This window comes from Canis lupus, chromosome 17, assembly GCF_048164855.1.
Source record: "Canis lupus baileyi chromosome 17, mCanLup2.hap1, whole genome shotgun sequence".
Taxonomy (NCBI): domain Eukaryota; kingdom Metazoa; phylum Chordata; class Mammalia; order Carnivora; family Canidae; genus Canis; species Canis lupus.
The window spans coordinates 55,420,231-55,441,842 of NC_132854.1; the positions used below are offsets into that span (position 1 = coordinate 55,420,231).

Here is a 21,612-nt window from a genome sequence, read left to right on the forward strand (position 1 = left end):
ACTATATCATAATTAAAGAGTCTATCCAACAAGAAGATCTAACAATTATAAATATTTATGCCCCTAAAATGGGAGCAGCCAATTATATAAGCCAATTAATAACAAAATTAAGAAACACATCAATTAAAATACAGTTGTAGTAGTGGACCTTAATGCCCCACTCACTGCAGTGGACAGATCATCTAAGTAAAAGATCAACAAGGAAACAAGGGCTTTGAGTGACACACTGGACCTGTGGACTTCACAGATACATTCAGAGCATTCCATCCTACAGCAACAGAATACGTATTCTTCTCAAGTGCACACGGAACATTCTCCAGAATAGACCACATTCTGGGTCACAACCCCGATCTTAACTGGTACCAAAAGATTAGGATCATTCCCTGCATATTTTCAGACCACAATGCTTTGAAACTAGAACTCAATCACAAGAAGAAATTTGGAAAGTACTCAAATACATGTAAACTAAAGAGCATCCTACTAAGAATGAAAGGGTCAACCAGGAAATTAAAGATTTTTTAAAAATTCATGGAATCAAATGAAAATGAAAATACAAGTGTTCAAAACCTTTGGGAAGAATCAAAGGCAGTCCTAAAAGGGAAGTATATAGCAATACAACCCTTTCTCAAGAAACAAGAAAGGTCTCAAAAACACAGCCTAACTTTACATCTAAAGGAGCTGGAGATGGGACACCTGAGTGGCTCAGCGGTTGGGCGCCTGCCTTTGGCTCAGGGAGTGATCCCAGGATCCGAGATCAAGTCCCACATCAGGCTCCCTGCAGGGAGCCTGCTTCTCCCTCTGCCTGTATCTCTGCCTCTATCTCTCAGTCTGTGTCTCTCGTGAATAAATAAATCTTTTTAAAAATAAATAAAGGAACTGGAGAAAGAACAGCAAATAAGCCCAGCAGGAGAAGAGAATTAATAAAAATTGGAGCAGAAATCAATGAAATAGAAACCAAAAGAATAGAACAGATCAACGAAACTAGGAGCTGGTTCTTTGAAAGAATTAATAAAATTGATAAACCCCTGGCCAGACTTATCAAAAAAAGAAAAGAGAAAGGACCCAAATAAAATCATGAATGAAAGAAGAGAGAGCACAAACAACACCAAAGAAATATAAACGATTGTAAGAACTATATGCCATACAAACAATTATAAGAAACTATATGCAACAAATTAGGCAATCTGAAAGAAATGGATGCATTCCTAGAGATGTGTAAACTACCTGAACTGAAACAGGAAGAAATAGAAAACTTGAACAAACTCATAACCAGCAAGGAAATTGAAGTAATCAAAAATCTCCCAACAAATAAGAGTCCAGGACCAGATGGCTTCCAGGGGAATTCTATCACACATTTAGGGAATTCGTACCTCTTCTTCTGAAACTGTTTCAAAAAATAGAAATGGAAAGGAAATTTCCAAACTTGTTTTATGAGGCCAGCACTACCTTGATCCCAAAACCAGACGAAAACCCCACCAAAAAGAATTAAAGACAATATCTCTGATAAACATGAATACAAAAATTCTCATCAAAAAAAAATTCTCATCAAGACACTAGTCAATAGGATCCAACAGTACATTGAAAGGATTATTCACCATGACCAAGTGGGATTTATTCCTGGGCTGCAAGTGTGGTTCAACATCCGCAAATCAATCCATGTAATATACTACATTAGTAAAAGAAAGGAAAAGAACTACATGATCCTTTCAATCAATGCATAAAAAGCATTTGACAAAGTACAGCATCCTTTCTTGATTAAAATTCTTCACAGTGTAGGAATAAAGGGAACCTACCCTAATATCATAAATGCCATCTACGGAAAGCACACAGCAAATATCATTCTCAATGGGGAAAAAACAGAGTTTTCCCCCTAAGGTCAGGCAGGGATATCCACTATCACAACTGTTGTTCATATAGTACTAGAAGTTCTAGCCTCTGGAACACCTGGGTGGCTCAGTCCGGTGGGTGTTTTCTTTCGGCTCAGATCATAATCTCAGGTGTTGGGATCAAGCCCACATCAGGCTCTGTGCTCAGCAGGAAACCTGTTGCTCCCTCTCCTTCTGCTTGCTGCTCCCCCTACTTGTGCTCATGCTCTCTCCTTCTCTTTGTCAAATAAATAAGATAATGCTAAAAAAGAAAGAAATAGAAGACCTAGCCTCAGCAATCAGACAACAAAGAGAAAGAAAAGGCATCCATACTGGTAAAGAAGAAGTCAAACTCACTCTTCACAAATCACATGATACTCTGTGGAAAACCTAAAAGACTCCACTCCAAAATTGCTAGAATTTATACAGGAATTTAGCAAAGTAGCAGGATATAAAATCAATGCACAGAAATCCATTGTGTTCCTATAGACTAACAATGAGACAGAAAGTGAAATGAACGCGTCAGTCCCATTTACAATTACACCCCAAACCATAAGATACTTAGGAATAAAGAAGCAAAAAAAATCTGTACTCAGAAAACTATAGAATGCTCATGAAAGGAATTGAGGAAGACACAAAGAAATGGAAAAGCCTTCTATGCTCATGGATGAGAAGAACCAATATTGTTAAAATGTGTATGGTACCTAGAGTGATCTATACATTCACTGCAATCCATACCAAAATACCATCAACTTTTTTCGCAGAGCTGGAACAAATAATCCTAAAATTTGTATGGAACCAGAAAAGATCACAAATAGCCAAAGGAACGTTGAAAAAGAAAACTAAAATCGGTGGCATCACAGTCCCTGGACTTTAAGCTCTATTACAAAGCTGCAGTCATAGGGACGCCTGGGTGGCTCAGCGGTTGAGTATCTGCCTTCAGCTCAGGGTGTGATCCCGGAATCCCAGGATCGAGTCCCACATCGAGCTCCCTGCATGGAGCCTGCTTCTCCCTCTGCCTCTCTCTCTCTTTGTCTCTCATGAATAAATAAATAAAATCTTAAAAAAAAAAAGCTGCAGTCATCAAGACAGTAAAATACTGGCCCATAAACAGACACACAGATCAATGGGACAGAATAGAGAACCCAGTAACGGACCCTCAACTCTGTGGTCAACTAATCTTTGACAAAGCAGAAAGCATAACCAATGGAAAAAAGTCTCTTCAACTGGTGTTGGGAAAATTGGACAGCCACACGCAGAAGAGTCAAACTGGACCATTTTCTCATACGATACACAAAAATATAATCAAAATGGATGAAAGGCCTAAATGTGAGAGAGGAATCCAAAAAAGCAACTCAGATTATGTCTCTCCAGAATTAAAACCTCTCAGTGACTACCTGTTATTAAAGCCCAGACTCCTTACCACATCTCATATCAGTATGTATTGAGTGCTTACTATATTCCACCTACTGTGTTAGATGCTTTGCATGTGTTAACATAATCTTCACAATAGACTTGTTATATTGGAAATATTAACTCCATTTTATAGATCAAGAGTATGTTATGGGCTCCTGGGTGGCTCATTTGGTTGAGCAACCATCTCTTGGTTTCAGCTCAGGTCGTGATCTCAGGGTTGTGAGATCAAGCCCCATGTCCGATTCCTGCTCAGTGTGGGGTGGGAGGTGTCTGCTTCAGATTCTCCCTTCCCCTCGCTGTGTGTGTGCACACACGGGCTCTCTGTCTCTCTCTCAAATAAATAAATAAATCTTAAAGAAAGAGAGAGAAAGAAAAGAAAGATCACACAGCTGGTTACCAGCTAAGCTGGAATTGAAAGCCAAGGAGTCTGACTCCAAAGCATACAGTCTGGCCCCTTTAAACTATCCCAACTTCATCTTGTTTTGCTAACTTGACTTTAGCCACACAAGTCTTTTTGTCCTTCAAGCATATCAAGCTTGTTTTCTCCATAGGACTTTTGCAATTGCTATTTCTCCATCTAGAATGTTCTTCCCTCAGATTGTTGGATGGCCACTGTCATCTCACCATATAAGTCTTCATTCAAATGTTGTTTTTTTCTGAGAGGCCTTCCCTGACATGTGTCTTTAAAATTATTTTCCCACATATTCACGGTCACTCTTTATATTTGCTTACTTTTTATGTTGTTTTTGTGGAAGTATTTACTCAGCAAGTATTTGTTGGATGGACGAATGTTGACTGTTTGCTGAATGTTGTTTATAGTAACTAAGGGTATAGTCTCTGAAATCACACTCCTGGATTTATATCACAACTCTCCTATTTAATTGTGTGAAGTTGAGCAAGTTGCTCTCTGCCTAAGGTTCCTCATTTCAAAGATAGAAATCATGACACTTCCCTAATAGAGTTGTTAGAATCAAATAAATTGATGGTTAAGGCATGTGAATCTTTTTTTTTTTTTTAAAGTAGGCTCCACACCCAACATGGAGCCCAACACAGGGCTTGAACTCATGACCCTGAGATCAAGACCTGAGCTGAGATCAAGAATTGGACATTTAACCAGCTGAGCCACCCAGGTGCCCCTGCATGTGAATTTCTTAATACAGGGCATAGAAGTGTGCCTGGCTGGTTCAGTCAGTGGAACATATGACTCTTGATCTCAGGGTTGTAGGTTCCAGCCCTATGTTTGGTGTAGAGATTACTTTTTTTAAAAAGTACATAGGCACATCAGAACTCAAGACATGTTATTTCTTTTATTTATTATTTTCAAGCTTTTGCTGTTATTAATATTGAATGAAAGCATACCAGGGAAGCTCTTTGGAATATCATATTTTCAGGCCCTACTCCAGGTCAGCTAAATCAGAATCTCTGTGGAAAGGGCCCTGGAATCTTTTTTAAAAAATATTTTTGAGATTGCAATAATCATCCAGTCTTGGGAACTGGCAGTAGAGGTTTAGCATTGCTTCTCAGGTTCAACAGAGACAAGTGTGACATCATGATATCATGCAGTGGCATCATGTGGTAATTTGTGATTTTGCTAAATTGTAAAGTGAGAGTAAGTCACTGTGAATGGGTCCAGAAGACCACACCCCCATCCCTGGCATCCCCATTCTGGTGCAGCCTCATCCTCTTCTCTGGGTCTCTCTCCACCGGTAAGCAGTAGAGCTTAGAGTGATCTAATTTTTGTTTCTGCTTGAAAAAAACATTTCAAAAAGAAAATTGAGAAGTATGATGATGCCAGTAAAGCTACTTTTTAAAGTGGTGGTTCTTAATTAGAAACCAGAATGGAGGGCAGCCCCGGTGGCGCAGCGGTTTGGCGCTGCCTGCAGCCTGGGGTGTGATCCTGGAGACCCGGGATCGAGTCCCACATTGGGCTCCCTGCATGGAGCCTGCTTCTCCCTCTGTCTGTGTCTCTGCCTCTCTCTTTGTGCCTATGAATAAATAAATAAAATCTTTAAAAAAAAAAAAAAGAAACCAGAATGGATAGTTTTGATTATCTCTATATTAGAGTATGGAATAGCAAGTTTGTTGCTTGGTTAGCACCATAACATAAGTATTGTCTATCAAATGCTGTCTGTAAAGAGCAAAAAGTCACAAAACTATTCTGGCAATTTCACCAACCAAAGTTGCAACCAATGGAAAAATTTTAAGATGTCAGGGAAGTTACAGTTATAAGTTTGGGTATTAATTTTTTTTGTGAATCTCATACTGCATAAGACACGATTTCTATCTTCCTAGAGTTAGAAAGACAAAACCACCACATACAAAACAGGAACAAATAAGATTAAAGTTTATAATAAGGGGTGCTTGGGTGGCTCAGTGGTTAAGGATCTGCATTTGTTTGGCTCAGGTTGTGATCCCGGGGTCCTGGAATCAAGTCCTGCATCAGGATCCCCACCAGCAGGCTGCTCCCTCTGCCTGTGTCTCTGCCTCTGTGTGTCTCAAATAAATAAATAAATAAATAAATAAATAAATAAATAAATAAATAAATAAAATCTTTTTTTAAAAAGTTCATAATAAGAGATATTCAGGGAACGCTGTTAATGTCAGAAAAGAAAGGGACGCCTGGGTGGCTCAGTGGTTGAGCATTTGCCTTCTACTCAGGGTGTGATCCTGGGATCCAGGATCGAGTCCCACATGGGGCTCCTTGCATGGAGCCTGCTTCTCCTCTGCCTGTGTCTCTGCCTCTCTCTCTCTCTCTCTCTCTCTGTCTTAACTCATGAATAAATAAATAAATGATAATAAAAAAGATCAGAAAAGAAAGTATGTCAGCAAGGGGGTTCATTGAAATAGTTGTGGCTAGTTAGGACTTATACAAGAAATTTTCTTTAGTTGCAGGACCAGCTCTGCCCCCTAATTATAAAAGCAGTAGCTCGGAGTCCTCCGACAGCGATGAAGACAGTAGTTCATTGTACGAAGAAGAAAATCAGGAATCTGAAGAAGATGACACTGGTCCAACGGCAAGGTCAGTCACTTAAATGATAAACCAAGCTTCAAACCTAGTATTCGTTGGCTGGATCAGGTAGCCAGTCAGAGAACACCATATCTGTATTTTTACTGCATGGGAAGAAATCCTTTCATACAGTATTGCCTCGTTGAGCTATACATTGGAGAAAGAAATTTATCCTAGTAGTAGATAGCTGTAGAGATACCTAGAATTTCAATTAAATTCTTAGAGAAAGGATTTTCCTGAAGGTATTACTGAAGTGACTACATATTCTAAGTAAACCAGAGCATTTCTTTTAAAAAATGTTAATGCAGTAGATGGTTCTTGCTTAAGTAAATGAATGGTTTCCCTCTAACTACCTTACTTACCGTAGGTGCATGTAAATAAGAAGTGAAATCTTTGTTTAGTATTGGGTAGTTTTTTGGTTACATTTTAAAGATCTTAAGAGAGAAATAGCAACTTAAAACTCTTCCTGAATGAGATTAAAATCCAGAGTCATTATCTTTTTTGTTCAAAAACATATAGCAAGTAGACTGTCTGAAACCTCAGCAAGTAGAATCTTTAACAATGTAGAAAATACAGAAAAGTGATACAGTATTCCTGGTATAGAGAATTAACCAATCTCTATCCTCGGCCAAAAATAAATTCCAGGAAAAAGTTAGTATAAGATCTACTGTGGTATCCATTTGTTCTTATTGGGCAAGATTAATTTATTGTTTCAGTATTTATACAACTAGTTGGAGTTAATGCTTCCTTTAAAACCTAAAACGTCTCTGTGAAATAATTTGCATAAAATTGCACTACTGTGTTTTTAGAAAACAGAGGAGAAATCAAGATGATGATGATGATGATGATGATGATGATGAAGGGTTTTTTGGACCAGCTCTTCCTCCTGGATTTAAAAAGCAGGATGATTCTCCTCCAAGGTGATAACGTATAATAAATAGTTCAAGCCTGTCTCTTCTAAATATTTCAGTTAGTGCTTGTTAATTCATTAAAGAGTTATCTGAAATTGTTGTTTAACTTACAAATTTATATGACATTTGAAATGCATAGGAAAAAGTAGTCATTTCCTATAACAAAAATGGTTATTTAATTGCGTATAAATACTTCTATAGTTTATAAAAACTTCCGTATCTCTTAGTTGATGCTCACAAGAGTGTTTTGTGATTGGACTGATTGGAATGTTCTCCTCCTTCTCCTTTTTTCTTTTTAGAGAATTTTTTTTTAAGATTTTATTTATTTATTCATGAGAGACACAGAGAGAGAAGTAGAGACACAGGCAGAGGGAGAAGCAGGCTCTATGCAGGGAGCCCGATGTGGGACTCGATCCCGGGTCTCCAGGATCACGCCCTGGGCAGAAGGAGGTGCTAAACTGCTGCGCCCTCTGGGCTGCCTCTCCCCCCCGCCTTTTTTTAAATAGATAAGGTTTTGCACACATAGTGACTGGTAGACCTGGGGCTGTGGTATTTGACTTTAAAATCAGATGCTGTCTTAGTTACTTCATGATAGAAGAAGCAATTCCTTTGTGCCCCATTAAACAATTTGACTTCTCTGTACTTCAAATTTGCCATCTGAAAAATAGGTTAACAAGTAGCTTTCAAAATTATTGTGATGATCGAGATTTCATATTTATATATATATATACATACGTGTGTGTATGTCTCTTTCATCATGCCTGCCCCAAGTAAGTATATAGTCTTCTTCTCAGACTATTGTACTTTTTTTTAAAAAAGATTTTATTTATTTATTCATGAGAGACACAGAGAGAAAGCAGAGACATAGGCAGAGGGAGAAGCAGGCTCCCTGCAAGGAGCACAATGTGGGACTCCATCCCAGAATCCTGGGATCATGCCCCGAGCTGAAGGCAGACCCTCAGCCACTGAGCCACCCAGGCATCCCTACACATTTTATTTTATTTTTTTAATTTTTTTTTTAAATTTTTACTTATTTATGATAGTCACAGAGAGAGAGAGAGAGAGAGAGAGGCAGAGACACAGGCAGAGGGAGAAGCAGGCTCCATGCACTGGGAGCCCGATGTGGGATTCAATCCCGGGTCTCCAGAATCGCGCCCTGGGCCAAAGGCAGGCGCCAAACCGCTGCGCCACCCAGGGATCCCCCTACACATTTTAATATTCAAACTTTGTAATCGCATTTGTCAGCTCCAATTTTCACATGACTTTGGTCCTTTTAGAATTAATAGGGAAGACTACTGATTTTGTATGGCCCCCAAGCCAAGAATAATCTTTAAAGGGTCATTTAAAAAACAAAGACAGGCATGCCTAAGAGACCCATAAATGGCCCTCAAAGCCTAAAATGTCCTATCTGGCCTTTTGCAGAAAATTTGCTGACTGCCAGGGCATAACATTCAAGAAAACACATTATTAGCACAGCAATTTCTTTCTTGAGAGTTATACTTTGGCTATTAAATGGTCAGGATCAGAACCCACACCTGCTGACTCTCAGTACTGTTTTTCCTCTGCCAGGAACCTCGTCTGTGAGGCTCTAGTTGAACACAGGGCAACCTGGAAAATTCAGCTCAGTGCCATGTTGGTTGGTAATACTGGCACAGTGATGTCTCTGGGAAAAACACATATGAAAGAAAGGACCAAGAAACTTGAAAGCACAGAAGAGAGTAGAAAATATCTTGTTTCTATTGTTTTTTTCCCTGATGTAAGGCTTTTTCTTTTTAAGACCCAGATTTTAGACACCTCTCCCATTTGGAGTGATGTCAGTTCCCTCAGAAATGTGGCAGTAGGTCAGCTTGAAAGAAAATGAACTTTGGCATCACGGAGACCAGGGTTCAAACTCTAGCTCTGCCACTTACTCGTTTGTGATGTCCTTGGGCATTATTTTGCTCACCTGGAAAATGGAGTGACTTACCCCAACTAGGGTTGTTTGGAGGAAACAGAGGTGCTCTGGTTGACATGTGTTTAGCACAGCACCTTTTCCCTTGTCTGAAGGTCTCTTACATGACTTATGTTCATTCTTGTACACCTCCACATCATTATTAAACTACTAGTGAGGACAGCGTTTAGGTTTTTATACTACCATGGCACATGTAACCATAAATTGCCAACATCTGTTGTCTGCGTGCACTGTTTATGTTTTTAGAAGTCAATTTCTACTTAAGGAGTTCTGACTATAATTATTTTCCCTCTAAAGAGTGTGTTGGTGGACAGTGACTATCAAAAGTGAAAGCCAGGCTCCTGGGTGGCTCAGTGGTTGAGTGTCTGCCTTTGGCTCAGGTCGTGATCCCAAAGTGCTGGGATTGAGTCCCACATCAGGCTCCCCGCAGGGGGCCTGCCTTTCCCTCTGCCTGTGTCTCTGCCTCTCTGCCTCCCTCTCTGTGTCTCTCATGAATAAATACATAAAATCCTAAAAAAAAAAAAAAAAAAACTGAAAGCCAAAGCACAAAATAGAAAAAGATCTCCACGGGCTTTAAGTCTTAATAAGCTTTTATTATTTTTTTTTCTTAATAAGGGCTTTTTAAAAAATTGTTATTTTTATTTAATGTAGTTCTTTTTTTTTTTTTTTTTTTTTTTTTTAATGTAGTTCTTTTAGGAAGTGGGTTTAACACTACTGCCACAAAGATTGAGAATTACTGGCTTAGTATCTTAGCATTGACTAACAACTAGAAAGTAAAAATGAGAAAATCAGATATTTTTAAGATACTACTAAGTGGAAAAATAGGTTATAAAAAAATCATGTTAAATAAAATTCTCATTTTCAACATTTGTTATTATTTGGCTTTTTGTTATATTTGTGAACTTCTGTTCTAAAAACTGCGTTTTGAAGTCAGAGAGAATGGTAATGGTACATTTTATTTTTCAGGCCGTTAATAGGTCCTGCATTACCACCCGGTTTTATTAAATCTACACAGAAAAGTGACAAAGGCAGAGATGATCCAGGACAACAAGTATCATCATATTTCAACTCTGAGGTTTGGAAAATTTCTGATTAAAGAATAAGATGTAGCAAACTCAAGACTTTATTCTATATTATTATATTATTCTATATTATATTCTATATTATTATAGAATAATAACTGTAATCACTTAGTTCAAATGTAACAAATATGCAGTCCTATTCACATTAATCTAGGATTGTAAGGTAGATAGATGAAATCAAAAGCTTGTCCCAGAACTGAGATGTTAAACAAATAACAAAGCAGTAACATGTTGACAAAGGTGTTACCTATTTGTGCTTCTCATCCTTGAAGAGAAGCTTTAAAGTGCTAGGAAATAGAACATGATGAAAAGTTTACAAAATTGTGATTTGACCTGAAAAAGAGAAAGCTGAGGAATTTGTTGACAATGATCTTTGCTATAAAATTAGCTCTTACCTCTACAGCTCTGGTGCCTGTATATAACAAAGCTGGGAGTTAAGTCATTTTATGAAAAGATAGGTCAAATGATTTTAGAGTCAAATATGAAAGCTGTTTTCTTGTTAGAGGCCTGGCCCTTAACAATAGCTGAGATTTGTAGAGTACTTTATAACTTGTAATGCTTTTTCCCCATATATGGAGAGATATTATTTTTATCTTTTCTATGTAATAGATATGATCCACCATCTTACAGATGCTAAAAATGATAAAAATTAGGTAACTTACCCAAGATTGAAATTTGTACTTATCAAAGCCAAGTCTTAAACCTAATTCTTTTTTATTTTTTTATTTTTTTTTAAGATTTAGTTTTAAGTAATCTCTACGCTCAACTCAGGCTTGAATCCACAACCTCAAAATCAAGGTCACTCACTCTACCAACTGAACCAGCCAGCACCCCTTAAACCAAGTTCTTAAGACTTTAGATCACCTGTCCAGCCTGTTATTCTACAGTAGCTTCTTGTATGTTCATCTCTACTGAGAAATCAGCAGTTACACTGAGGTTGTTACTAAGAAAAATATAATGCAGGCGGTAAGACCATATACGTCAGAGTCATTTACTCCTTCCTTAGAGATTTATAGAGCACCTACAGTGTATCAGGCACATAGTCACAGAAGTGAATCGGCCAACAAATCTTGTTCCTACCTTCAAAAGACATTCATAATCCAGCCATTTCTGCGACCACCCTAGTCTAAGTCAATGTCAGTCATATTTCACCTGTTTTATTGATCTTGATACTTTAGCCCTTGTTTTTATGCTACCTCTTCTCAACACAGCACCTACAGTGGCCCTGATAAAATGGAGTCAGATTGTGTCACTCACACTCAAAACCATCAGATTGCTTCTCCTCTCTCTGCAAAAAAGCCAAACCCTGGGGCCCCTGGCTGGCTTAGTCAATAGAGCATGCAGCTCTTGATCTCAGGGCCATAAGTTTGAGCCCTCTCTTGAGCCTAGAAATTACTTAAAAAAGAAAAAAATGATAGGCAGCCCGGGTGGCTCAGCATTTTAGCACCACCTTCAGCCCAGGGCCTGATCCTGGAGACCCAGGATCAAGTCCCACGTCGGGCTCCCTGCTTGGAGCCTGCTTCTCCCTCTGTCTATGCTCTACCTCTCTCTGTGTGTCTCTCATGAATAAATAAGTAAAAGTAAAAAAAAGTAAAAAAAAAAAAAAAGAAAGAAAAGAAAAAGCCAAAGCCCTTATGGGGCCCTCTACAATCTGGTCTCCTTTAGCTCCCTGATTTTGTCTCTTACTTTAATCTGACCACGCTGTGCTCCTTGCTGTACCTCCTCCCACACACAGAGAGGTTCCTACCCCTGAGTTTTTATACCTGCTAAGCCTCTCCAAAATGGCCTTCCCTTGATATCTATGTGGCTTGCCTCCTAGAACTTCAGTTTTTGGCTGAAATGTCACCTTAATGAGGTCATTTCTGACCTCCTAATTCAGAATTGCTAACTCTTCCCCTGATTCCCATCTTCTTCCCTCCTTTAATTTTCTCCAGAGCATCTATCACTACCTCAAACACCATTTATTTTACTACTTCTTTTTGTTTATTGTGGACCTCTCCCCACCATAATGCAAATTTGTTGAGGACAGAGACTTTTGTCTTCTTTCTAGTGGACATTCAGAAGTATTTGTTTAATGAATGAATGAATGAATAAATAAATAAATTAGACATAGTCCCAGCTAATCACACCTGCAACGTAGTGGGGAATGCAGACATTAAACAAACATCTAACATTATGAGTGATTCAAAAGGTGAGACCAAATACAGTGGAACTATGGCAGATGACTCAAAACTAATCTGAAGAAACAAGAAAGTCTGTCTCTGAGAAAATGTCTAAATTAAAGATTGATGAGTTGGAAATATCTCAGCAAAGAGGGCAGGAAAAATTGTTCCAGAAAATACAGATAGCTTCTCTGAAGGCAAAGAGTGTGGAGAGGGAGAGTTAGAGTTTAAGAAGTCCAATGTGGGGACACCTGGGTGGCTCAGCAGTTAAAGTGCCTGCCTTAAGTTCAGGGCGTGTTCCTGGAATCCCGGGATCGAGTCCCACATCGGTCTCCCTGCACAGAGCCTGCTTCTCCCTCTGCCTGTGTCTCTGTCTCTCTCTCTCTCTCTCTCTCTCTCTCTCTCTCTCTATATATATATATATATATATATATATATCATTAATAAATAAAATCTTAAAAAAAAAGAAGAAGAATTCCATTGTGGTTGGAATAGAGAGAAAGGAGAGAGAAGGCAAGAGCCACTTGAACTTTGAATCCTGGGTAAGCTTAGCTTTTATACCTGGGCGTGTTCCTGGAATCCCGGGATTGAGTCCCACATCGGTCTCCCTGCACAGAGCCTGCTTCTCCCTCTGCCTGTGTCTCTGCCTCTCTCTCTCTCTCTCTCTCTCTCTCTCTATATATATATATATATATATAATTAATAAATAAAATCTTAAAAAAAAAGAAGAAGAATTCCATTGTGGTTGGAATAGAGAGAAAGGAGAGAGAAGGCAAGAGCCACTTGAACTTTGAATCCTGGGTAAGCTTAGTTTCATGTCAGTATCACGCCGGTTGTTATACTTACCTTAGAGTGTGGTTGCAAGGATTAAATCAGAACAGTAGGTATTCAACCTGTAATAGCTCTCATCATTGTCATTATTCTTACCATCTTCACTCCTCATGCCATGAGAGTATCTTTGAAAATTTTAGTCTAAGGAATCCTTCCAGCAAGGTTGCTAAATACAAGAATAAATTACCAGGGAACTAACCTCCAGGCACACAGAAGACTGCACTGACATGGTCCTATGGTCATACTCCCATCTCCCTGCCACAAACACAAAGAAACACAAGGGGAAAGTAGTAACAAAGCTAATATACAGCAAAGCTCAAAAGAAAGAAAGGAAAGTCCACAGGTGCTAGTGACATTGAGAGAATTCAAAGCTAGAGCAGTAAACACAAGCTGATGTGGCAGAGGACCAGGGCAGTTTTAGGGAAGCCAGCCATAAATCCTAGAGTTGGGCTTGGGGACCAGAGCTGTAACTTTAGCTGTGAAGGCAGAGGAGAGGGAATTGAGGTCTCTGGATAAAACCTATCGCCTCAAAGTTCCACTCTGTCTGCAAAAAAATGCTGGAGACATATAACCCACAGCCCTTGGAAAGTGGGCAGGAAGTTTCATGCTCTCCATAACCTACTTTCAGGTGATTCCTAATATGTCTTACCTATCGTCTCACACAGAGAGGGGCAGGGAAATGGGGAAAGAAGGAGAAATATGGTAAAATGTTAGCAGCTGATGAATTTGGGTGAGGACACATGGGTGTTAGTAGTGAACTACATTTTCCAAAACATTTGCCAAAGGTGTAGCATAATTCACCTTGACACATGCTTGGAATTTTGTCCTAGCTCACCTAGACAGCAAATGGATAGTTTATGCAATTCCCTGGTGGTATCTATCCTATATTTTCTACTTCCCTTAGCAAAAGGTGAGGGGTTACAACAAGGCAGGGACTATACCATTGTAAACCTGTTACAGGTATACTTGGCTCTGAATTATTTGCTTTATAATTTCCCTCTAAACCTTTTTCAAAAGATACTTTTTTGTTTTCATGTTTTCCTTTCTTGAAGAGGGGCTTCTCTTAGTCTCTCATTTACAACATATCCCCCTATATAAAGACATATGCAATACTAATAGTCAACATCTGTTGAGCAATTGCCGTAAGGCTGACACTGCAAAGGACAGTGTAAACATATATTTGTTGTTTACATGACTTAATTATATTCCCAGGCCAACACAACTTAATTTTAATCGAAACAACAGTCCTGGGAAATGGTGTGTCAGCTAGAAAGCTTTTAGCTGCAAATAACAGAAAATCCTACTCAAGGGCAGCCCCGGTGGCCCAGCAGTTTAGCGCTGCCTTCAGCCCAGGGTGTGGTCCTGGAGACCCGGGATCGAGTCCCACGTCGGGCTCCCTGCATGGAGCCTGCTTCTCCCTCTGCCTGTGTCTCTGCCTCTCTCTCTCTCTGTCTGTCATGAATAAATAAATAAAATCTTAAAAAAAAAATTCCTACTCAAAATGGAACTTTGTCTTAACCTCTATGGTTAAGCAAATGGTTGTTTATATAACTGCTGGGGTGATATATAACCTACATTCCCAAAATAAGGAAAATGTGTTTCATATGTAACAAAAGGTATAGAACTAGGGTCATTCTAGATTGGTGAATTGAGCAGCTAAATGATACCCAAGACTGCAGCTTTTTTTTACTTTCTTCTCTGTCAGCTACAATATGTCAGTTCCCCTTAGGTGACCTTTTATTATACCAGGAAGCCTGTCAAAGTTCTGAGATTCACACACACATGCCAGTGTCCAGACACAGGAGGGAATGATCCTACCCTGTGCCCCTTTTGTAGAGAAAGGAACACCTTTGCAGGTTTCCTATAGACCTCTTCTCGTGTTTCTTTGGCCAGATATGGATCACATGCCCATCCCTTGGCCAGTCAGGTAGGCAAAAGGAATTTGACCAAATTGATTGGCTTAGAATTATCAACATTTTCCCCCAGGAGCTAGGGAAGTTCCCAGGTTCCTAAGAAAGATGTGGCTCCAAAGAGGATGAACAAAACATGAGGTTCTCTTTAAAAATAGAGCAGTTACTGGTTGGAACTGTTATAATCCTGATCTAAAAGACAAAAATCTGGGACGCCTGGGTGACTCAGCAGTTGGGTGCCTGCCTTCAGCTCAGGTCATGATCCTGGAGTCCCAGGATCGAGTTCCACATCTGGCTCCCTGCAAAAAGCCTGCTTCTCCCTCTGCCTGTGTCTCTGCCTCTCAGTTGTGTCTAAATCTTTTTAAAAAATAAAATAAAATAAAAGACAAAAATCTGGAACACCTGGGTGGCTCAGTCAGGTAAGCAGCTGGTTCTTAATTTCGGTTCATGCCATAATCTCAGGGTCCTGGGATCTGAGTCCCAAGTTAGGCTCCACGCTCAGAGAAGAATCTGCTAGAGGATCCTCCCTCTCCCCCTCCCCCATCTCTCTCTCTCTCTCAAATAAATAAGTAAATCTTAAAATATATGAATAAATAAAAGACATAAATCTAAGGTCTAAAAAGGCTAAATAGCACATCTGAGGTCACAGAGCTAATACAATGGCAAATTCAGGCCTTGGAACTAGTTCTAACTATAGTCCAAATATAAACTAGTAAGGTATATAATTTCTACTCTATTTCTGGATAAAATAACTCACCTTTAAAAAAATTTTTTTTACCAGGACACCAAAATGATTAGGTATCTAGATTAGATTTGGATTATGATTCCAGTTTTCTTTTTTCAGTTTAATGTGTTGGGCCCAATTTTCAGTTTGCTCCCTTACCCCTCAGTTAGTTTATAACTCCCAACACCCTAAGCGATTTTTATTTCTAAAAATTCCAGGCATCATCCTACCACGATGTACAAGATGTGCCATATTCTATCTTTATAAAATCATCTCTTGTTCTATGGAAGTAAAAATACCATTTGTATATCCCATCATCTTACATTTCAATACTATATTGATATCATGCCTCTTATAGTTGTAAAAGTTCATTATATTTTTTATATTGGGTCATTTTATGATGTCACCAAGTATCATTTTGTAAGTGCTATAAATATGTTTAAGATAATGTCTTTGACATCAAAGAGCTTACCTTTGTAGAGATGAGCTATAAACACTTAAGGTTAAACATTAACAGTTGAAATTAAAAAAAGAAATAGAGGGCATTCTCTGGTGTAAGTAGAAAACATACTAGCCTCAATCTTAGAATATTTTCATCTTAAATACCAGTTTTATAACCTTGAACAAGTTGTTTAACCTTTCTAAATATGTTTCTCTAAACCTAGGTTTCCTTTGAAAAGAAAACTGGAATAATAATGCCTTTTCACAGTTTTGTTATAAGGATCAAATGGTTCATTGTATACCAAAGTCCATAGTTAGAGAAAGTGAGTGTACTTGTGTGCGTAAATGATTTAGAGTAAGCCAAGAGATATGTAAATATCTAATTATTTATACCAATAGCAATTGCTTTAAGGGTGCAGAGAAGAAACCACAGATAGAAAGTTACCACTGAGTATCTAGTGGGGAACATGTAAACAACACAAATGAGCTTGATCCTGATAGTTTGAAAAAATAAGAGCAAGAAGCTGCCCAGCAGAGCTGAGGACAGATGTCTTATTATTGTTCATCTTAACCATCTCCTCCTTGAGGACAAAGGACTGCTTCAAGCCCTAGAATATATAGCATTTAACACAGAGTCTTATACATAAACTCTTTATTAAAATGATTTATTCTCTCACTCTCTCTCAAATAAATAAAATAAAATAAAAAATAAAATGATTTATTGAGGATGCCTAAATGGCTCAGTCGGTTGGACATCTGCCCTCAGCTCAGGTCATGATCCTAGGGTCCTAGGATTGAGCCTTATGTGGGGCTCCCTGCTCAGTGGGGAGTCTGCTTCTCCCTCTCCCTCTACCCCGCCCCCTGCTGGTGCTCACACTCTCTTTCTCTCTTTCTCTCTCAAAATCTTAAATAAAATGATTTATTGAAAGCAAATTGAATTCACTTATTACAATACTATTATATCTTTACAGTAACGGGGATACTTTGGGAACGAAGTTAACTCATTTGGGCCAGTATTTGTGGGGCTGTTGCATAGCATTTGTTTTCAGTGCACTGTGCTGAGTCATGAAAGTTCATACAGTTTCCAAGAATGTCTTAATTGTGTGTGTCTTATTCCAAAGAGTTCTTTCTGTACCAGGAACGAAAATGGTTTCAACTTGTGTCATCTCTGACCAGTTGGTAGTAACTACCTGGGCCATTATATTAAGAGGAACTGTGAGGCCACATCTGTATCTATCAGGAGGAAAGCAGAAATAATTTAATGAGGCCTGCCATGGACATGGGAGTGTGGGGACAATCCACATTCCGTGATTTTGTCATCTCTGTTCTGTGTACTTTAGGAAGGCAAGGCAAAGGCCCTCATTGCTCAGCAATTAGCTAGCAATATATTGTTTGCATTTTTGTTTTAGTGTCTCTGGGTAATCAGTTTTTGGTGAAATTTTAAGCAATTTAGGATCATTTTCTATAACCTGTAGCTCTGCTCCTGGTTTAAAGGTAATATCTTATTTCAAAAGGAAACAGATAGTAGTGAAGATGAGGACATTGTTGGACCAATGCCTGCAAAAGGACCAGTTAACTATAGCGTCACAACAGAGTTTGAAAAAAGAGCCCAGCGAATGAAAGAAAAATTAACCAAAGGAGACCATGTAAGTGTTAAAAAGACTGTTCTCTGAGAAATAGGCTAAATGAATTAAAAATCTAAATTTTCCAACATTGCTTCTTTCATGAAAGAAATATATGCATATATGTATATAAAGAAAATTTAGGAGTAAGGTAACCCAGAAGCTGGAAAAGGAAAAGACTGGCAAATTTGCCTATATAAAAATTTCATATGGCAAAAGATAACAAAGTCAAAAAAATAATAAATTAGACAAAGGTATTTGTAACATACGTGAAAAAAATCAATCCTTTATATTAAATTCTTTCTCATAAAGTGTGTTTTTAATGTTAAAGCCTCAATTAAGAAACATGCCCACTTACAGAATATTTTATACACACACACACACTCTGTCTAGGCTCCTTTTTTTTTTCTTCCACTTTTTACTTCTCTTAAAGGATTCATCTAAACCAATTACAAGAGAGTCATGGATGACTGAACTTCCTCCAGAAATGAAAGACTTTGGTCTTGGGCCCAGAACTTTTAAGAGAAGAGCCGATGACAAATCTGGAGATCGATCAGTCTGGACAGACACTCCAGCGGACAGGGAGAAGAAAGCCAAGGTGAGAGGGTTTGTTTGTTCCTGTATTTCTGCCCGTGTTCGCTCTATTTTGAAAAGATAAAAGGCATAATTATTTCAAGGTACTATTTTTAAAATTATGATTCCCAAGGGAAAATACAAATTTCCCCCTGAAAGAAAATAAGGAAAGTGATACCAGTTGCTTACTATTTCCCAGTGAGCTGTCTCATTTAAATCTCAAGAAAACCCAGAGACATGGACTTACTGACTTCATTTTATAGAAGGAAAAACTAACTTTATGAGGTCAACTTTTCTGGAACTAGAGGGCTGGTACATAATGAACAGTAGTTTTTTCTAGAACTTTCTATAACTCAAAATCCCCTAGTGTTTATATACAACATCACACTCTCTCCATGAAACCAAAGCCACACATTGGCCTAGCAAGTTAAGTGATGCATAGAGACGCTCTCTCAAACTTACCTCAGGTGCATTAAGCTTTGCATTACTGTCAAAACAGGCAAGAAACGCTCTTATCAATAGTGCTGAATACTGTATGATCTCTCTTATTTGCGGAATCTGAAAAACAAACAAACTAAAAAAACCCAAATTCATGGATATGAAGAACAGACTGGTGGCTGCCTGAGAAGGGGGTGGGCAAGGTGGGTGAAATGAGTCAAAAATACAACGTACCAGTTGTAAAGTGAATTAAGTCGTGGGGATATAGTGTACAGCACAGTGGCTATCGTTAGTAATACTGCATTGCATATCTGAAATTAGCTAGGAGAGTGGATCTTGAAAGTGCTCATCATGGTGGAAAAAAATGTTACTGTGTTTAGTGATGGATGATACCTGGACTTATTTTGATTATTTTACAGTATACACAAATATCGAGTCATTATATCATACACCTGAAACTAATATAGTATTTCATTGATTACACCTCAATTTTTTTTTTAAAAAAAGAAGCACTTTCATTAGTACATTAAATAATTTGGGAAAAAAAGAAAAAAGTATGGATAGAATACATTATTGACTATTTCTGCTTATTGCCAAATATTCTATTGTAAATTAGGAATTGAACCGTTGTAAATTAGAAATGCCCCAGCACTACTTTTGAAATTTATTCCATCTGAAGGCTTAATTCCCTTTAATTCAAGTTTAAATGCTTGAATAATTGGTACACGAGGGTTATAGCTTTATCAGTTTTGATTTGAGTAGTTCCACACTTCATTTCTGCCCCTAACTCTGTTTTAACTCATTACTGCCCATCAGTAATGAGAATTATGAGGCTTTCTATCTTCATTCTGTAACAATAAATCAAATACCTTCTCTGCCAGGAATTCTGTTGGGTGCAGGTAATAGCAAAATGAAAAAAGCTTCTTAAGGAGCTGTCATTTTTGTGGAGAATTGGTTGTAAGATGCACAGTGTTTTTCTTACAATGTGGATGATATGGTGAGGTCTCCAGACTTTAACACCCTACCTTGTATATGTGGCAAAATCACAAGTTCTCTTTTGTCCAGAAGATGAAGGTTGTAATAGACAGTTGAGGTGAACCGACAGGTGATTTTAGGCCCTGTGATTGAGTTCTTTAGATCCTCTTCTTTTCAGCACTGAAAGTGTTTTGCTCAGTATTACAGTGAACTCATAAAGGGACTATTAATAACTCCTTAAATTTTATGCTATACTATATTAAGCATATGGTACCACAGACTTAGATTTATGGCATAAACTACACAGTATCAGAGAGCTATTCATTTTCTTGTATATTTGATCCTGTGTATAATTTATGACTAATTTTTGTTATGGAAGCTCTTACCCAAATTTCCTTTTTGACAGGTTCTCTCCACTCATCTTTCTTTTCTTTTTATTTTGTATTATTCCTATGGTACCATCTTTTTTTTTTTAAGTTTTTATTTAAATTCCAGTTAGTTAACATGCAGTGTAATATTAGTTTCTGGTGTACAACATAGTGATTCAGCACTTCCATACCTCACCCTGTGCTCTTCACAAGTGCCCTCCTTAATCCCCATCACCTATTTCCCCATCCTCCATCCACCACCCTCTGGTAACCATCAGTTTGTTCTCTTCAATTAAGAGTCTGTTTCATGGTTTGCCTCTCTCTCTTTTTTTTCTCCATTTGCTCATTTGTTTTGTTTCTTAAATTCCACATATGAGTGACATCATATGGTATTTGCCTTTGACTGACTTAACTTCACTTAGCATAAAACTCTCCAGTTCCATCCATGTTATTGCAAATGGCAAGATTTCATTGTTTTTTTTTTATTTCATTGTTTTTTATGGCTAAGTAATATACTGTGTGTGTGTGTGTGTGTGTGTGTGTGTGTGTGTGTACACACCACCTCTTCTTTATCCATTCATAAATTGATGGACACAGGCTGTTTCCATAATTTGGCTGTTGAAGATAATGCTCCTACACACCAGGGTGCATGTATCCCTTTGAATTAGTATTTTTGTATTATTTGGGTAAATACCTAGTAGTGTGATTGTTGGACTGTAGGATAGTTCTAATTGTAGCTTTTTGGGAACCTCCATACTGTTTGCCACAGTGGCTGCACCAGTTTGCATTCCCACCAATAGTCCACAAGGGTTCCTATTTCTCCACATCCTCTCCACCACTTGTTATTTCTTGTGTTTTTTATTTTAGCCATTCTAACAGGAATTTATCCATTTCTTCTAGATTGTCCAATTGGTTGGCATCTAGTTTTTCATAATATTCTCTTATGATTATTTGTATTTCTGGGATGTTGGTTGTCATTTCTCCTCTCTCATTTGTGATTTTATTTTTTGGGGTCCTTTCTGTTTTCTTTTTGATAAATGTGGCTAGAGGTTCATTAATTTTATTAATTTTCTTTTTGAAGAACCAGCTCCTGGTTTCATTGATCTGTTGTTTTTTAGTTTTTGTCATTTATTTCTGCTCTATCTTTACCATTTCTGTTAGCTTTATGCTTCATTTATTGTTCTTTTTTCAAGCTCCTTTAGGTATAAAGTTAGGTTGTTTATTTGAGATTTTTCTTGCTTCTTGAGATGGACCTGTATTGCTATCCACTTCCCTATGAGGACCACTTTTGCTGCATTACAAAGGTTTTGGACCACTGTATTTTTGTTTTCATTTT

General features: G+C 38.1%; 1 protein-coding gene across 3 annotated transcripts in view; it reads left to right on the plus strand.

Annotated features, from left to right (window-relative positions):
- GPALPP1 (GPALPP motifs containing 1) overlaps positions 1 to 21,612 on the plus strand; it is a 51,604-nt gene that overhangs the window by 16,862 nt on the left and 13,130 nt on the right. For 2 of the 3 annotated variants that reach the window (XM_072783015.1, XM_072783016.1), the window contains exons 2-6: positions 6,168 to 6,300; positions 7,098 to 7,208; positions 10,128 to 10,225; positions 17,815 to 17,946; positions 18,356 to 18,520. In XM_072783015.1, the coding sequence (XP_072639116.1) occupies positions 6,228 to 6,300; positions 7,098 to 7,208; positions 10,128 to 10,225; positions 17,815 to 17,946; positions 18,356 to 18,520 (579 nt within the window). In that variant the 5' untranslated portion in view covers positions 6,168 to 6,227. Of the gene's footprint in view, positions 1 to 6,167; positions 6,301 to 7,097; positions 7,209 to 10,116; positions 10,226 to 17,814; positions 17,947 to 18,355; positions 18,521 to 21,612 lie in introns of all 3 variants that reach the window. The other variant, XM_072783014.1, reaches the window with a different exon arrangement.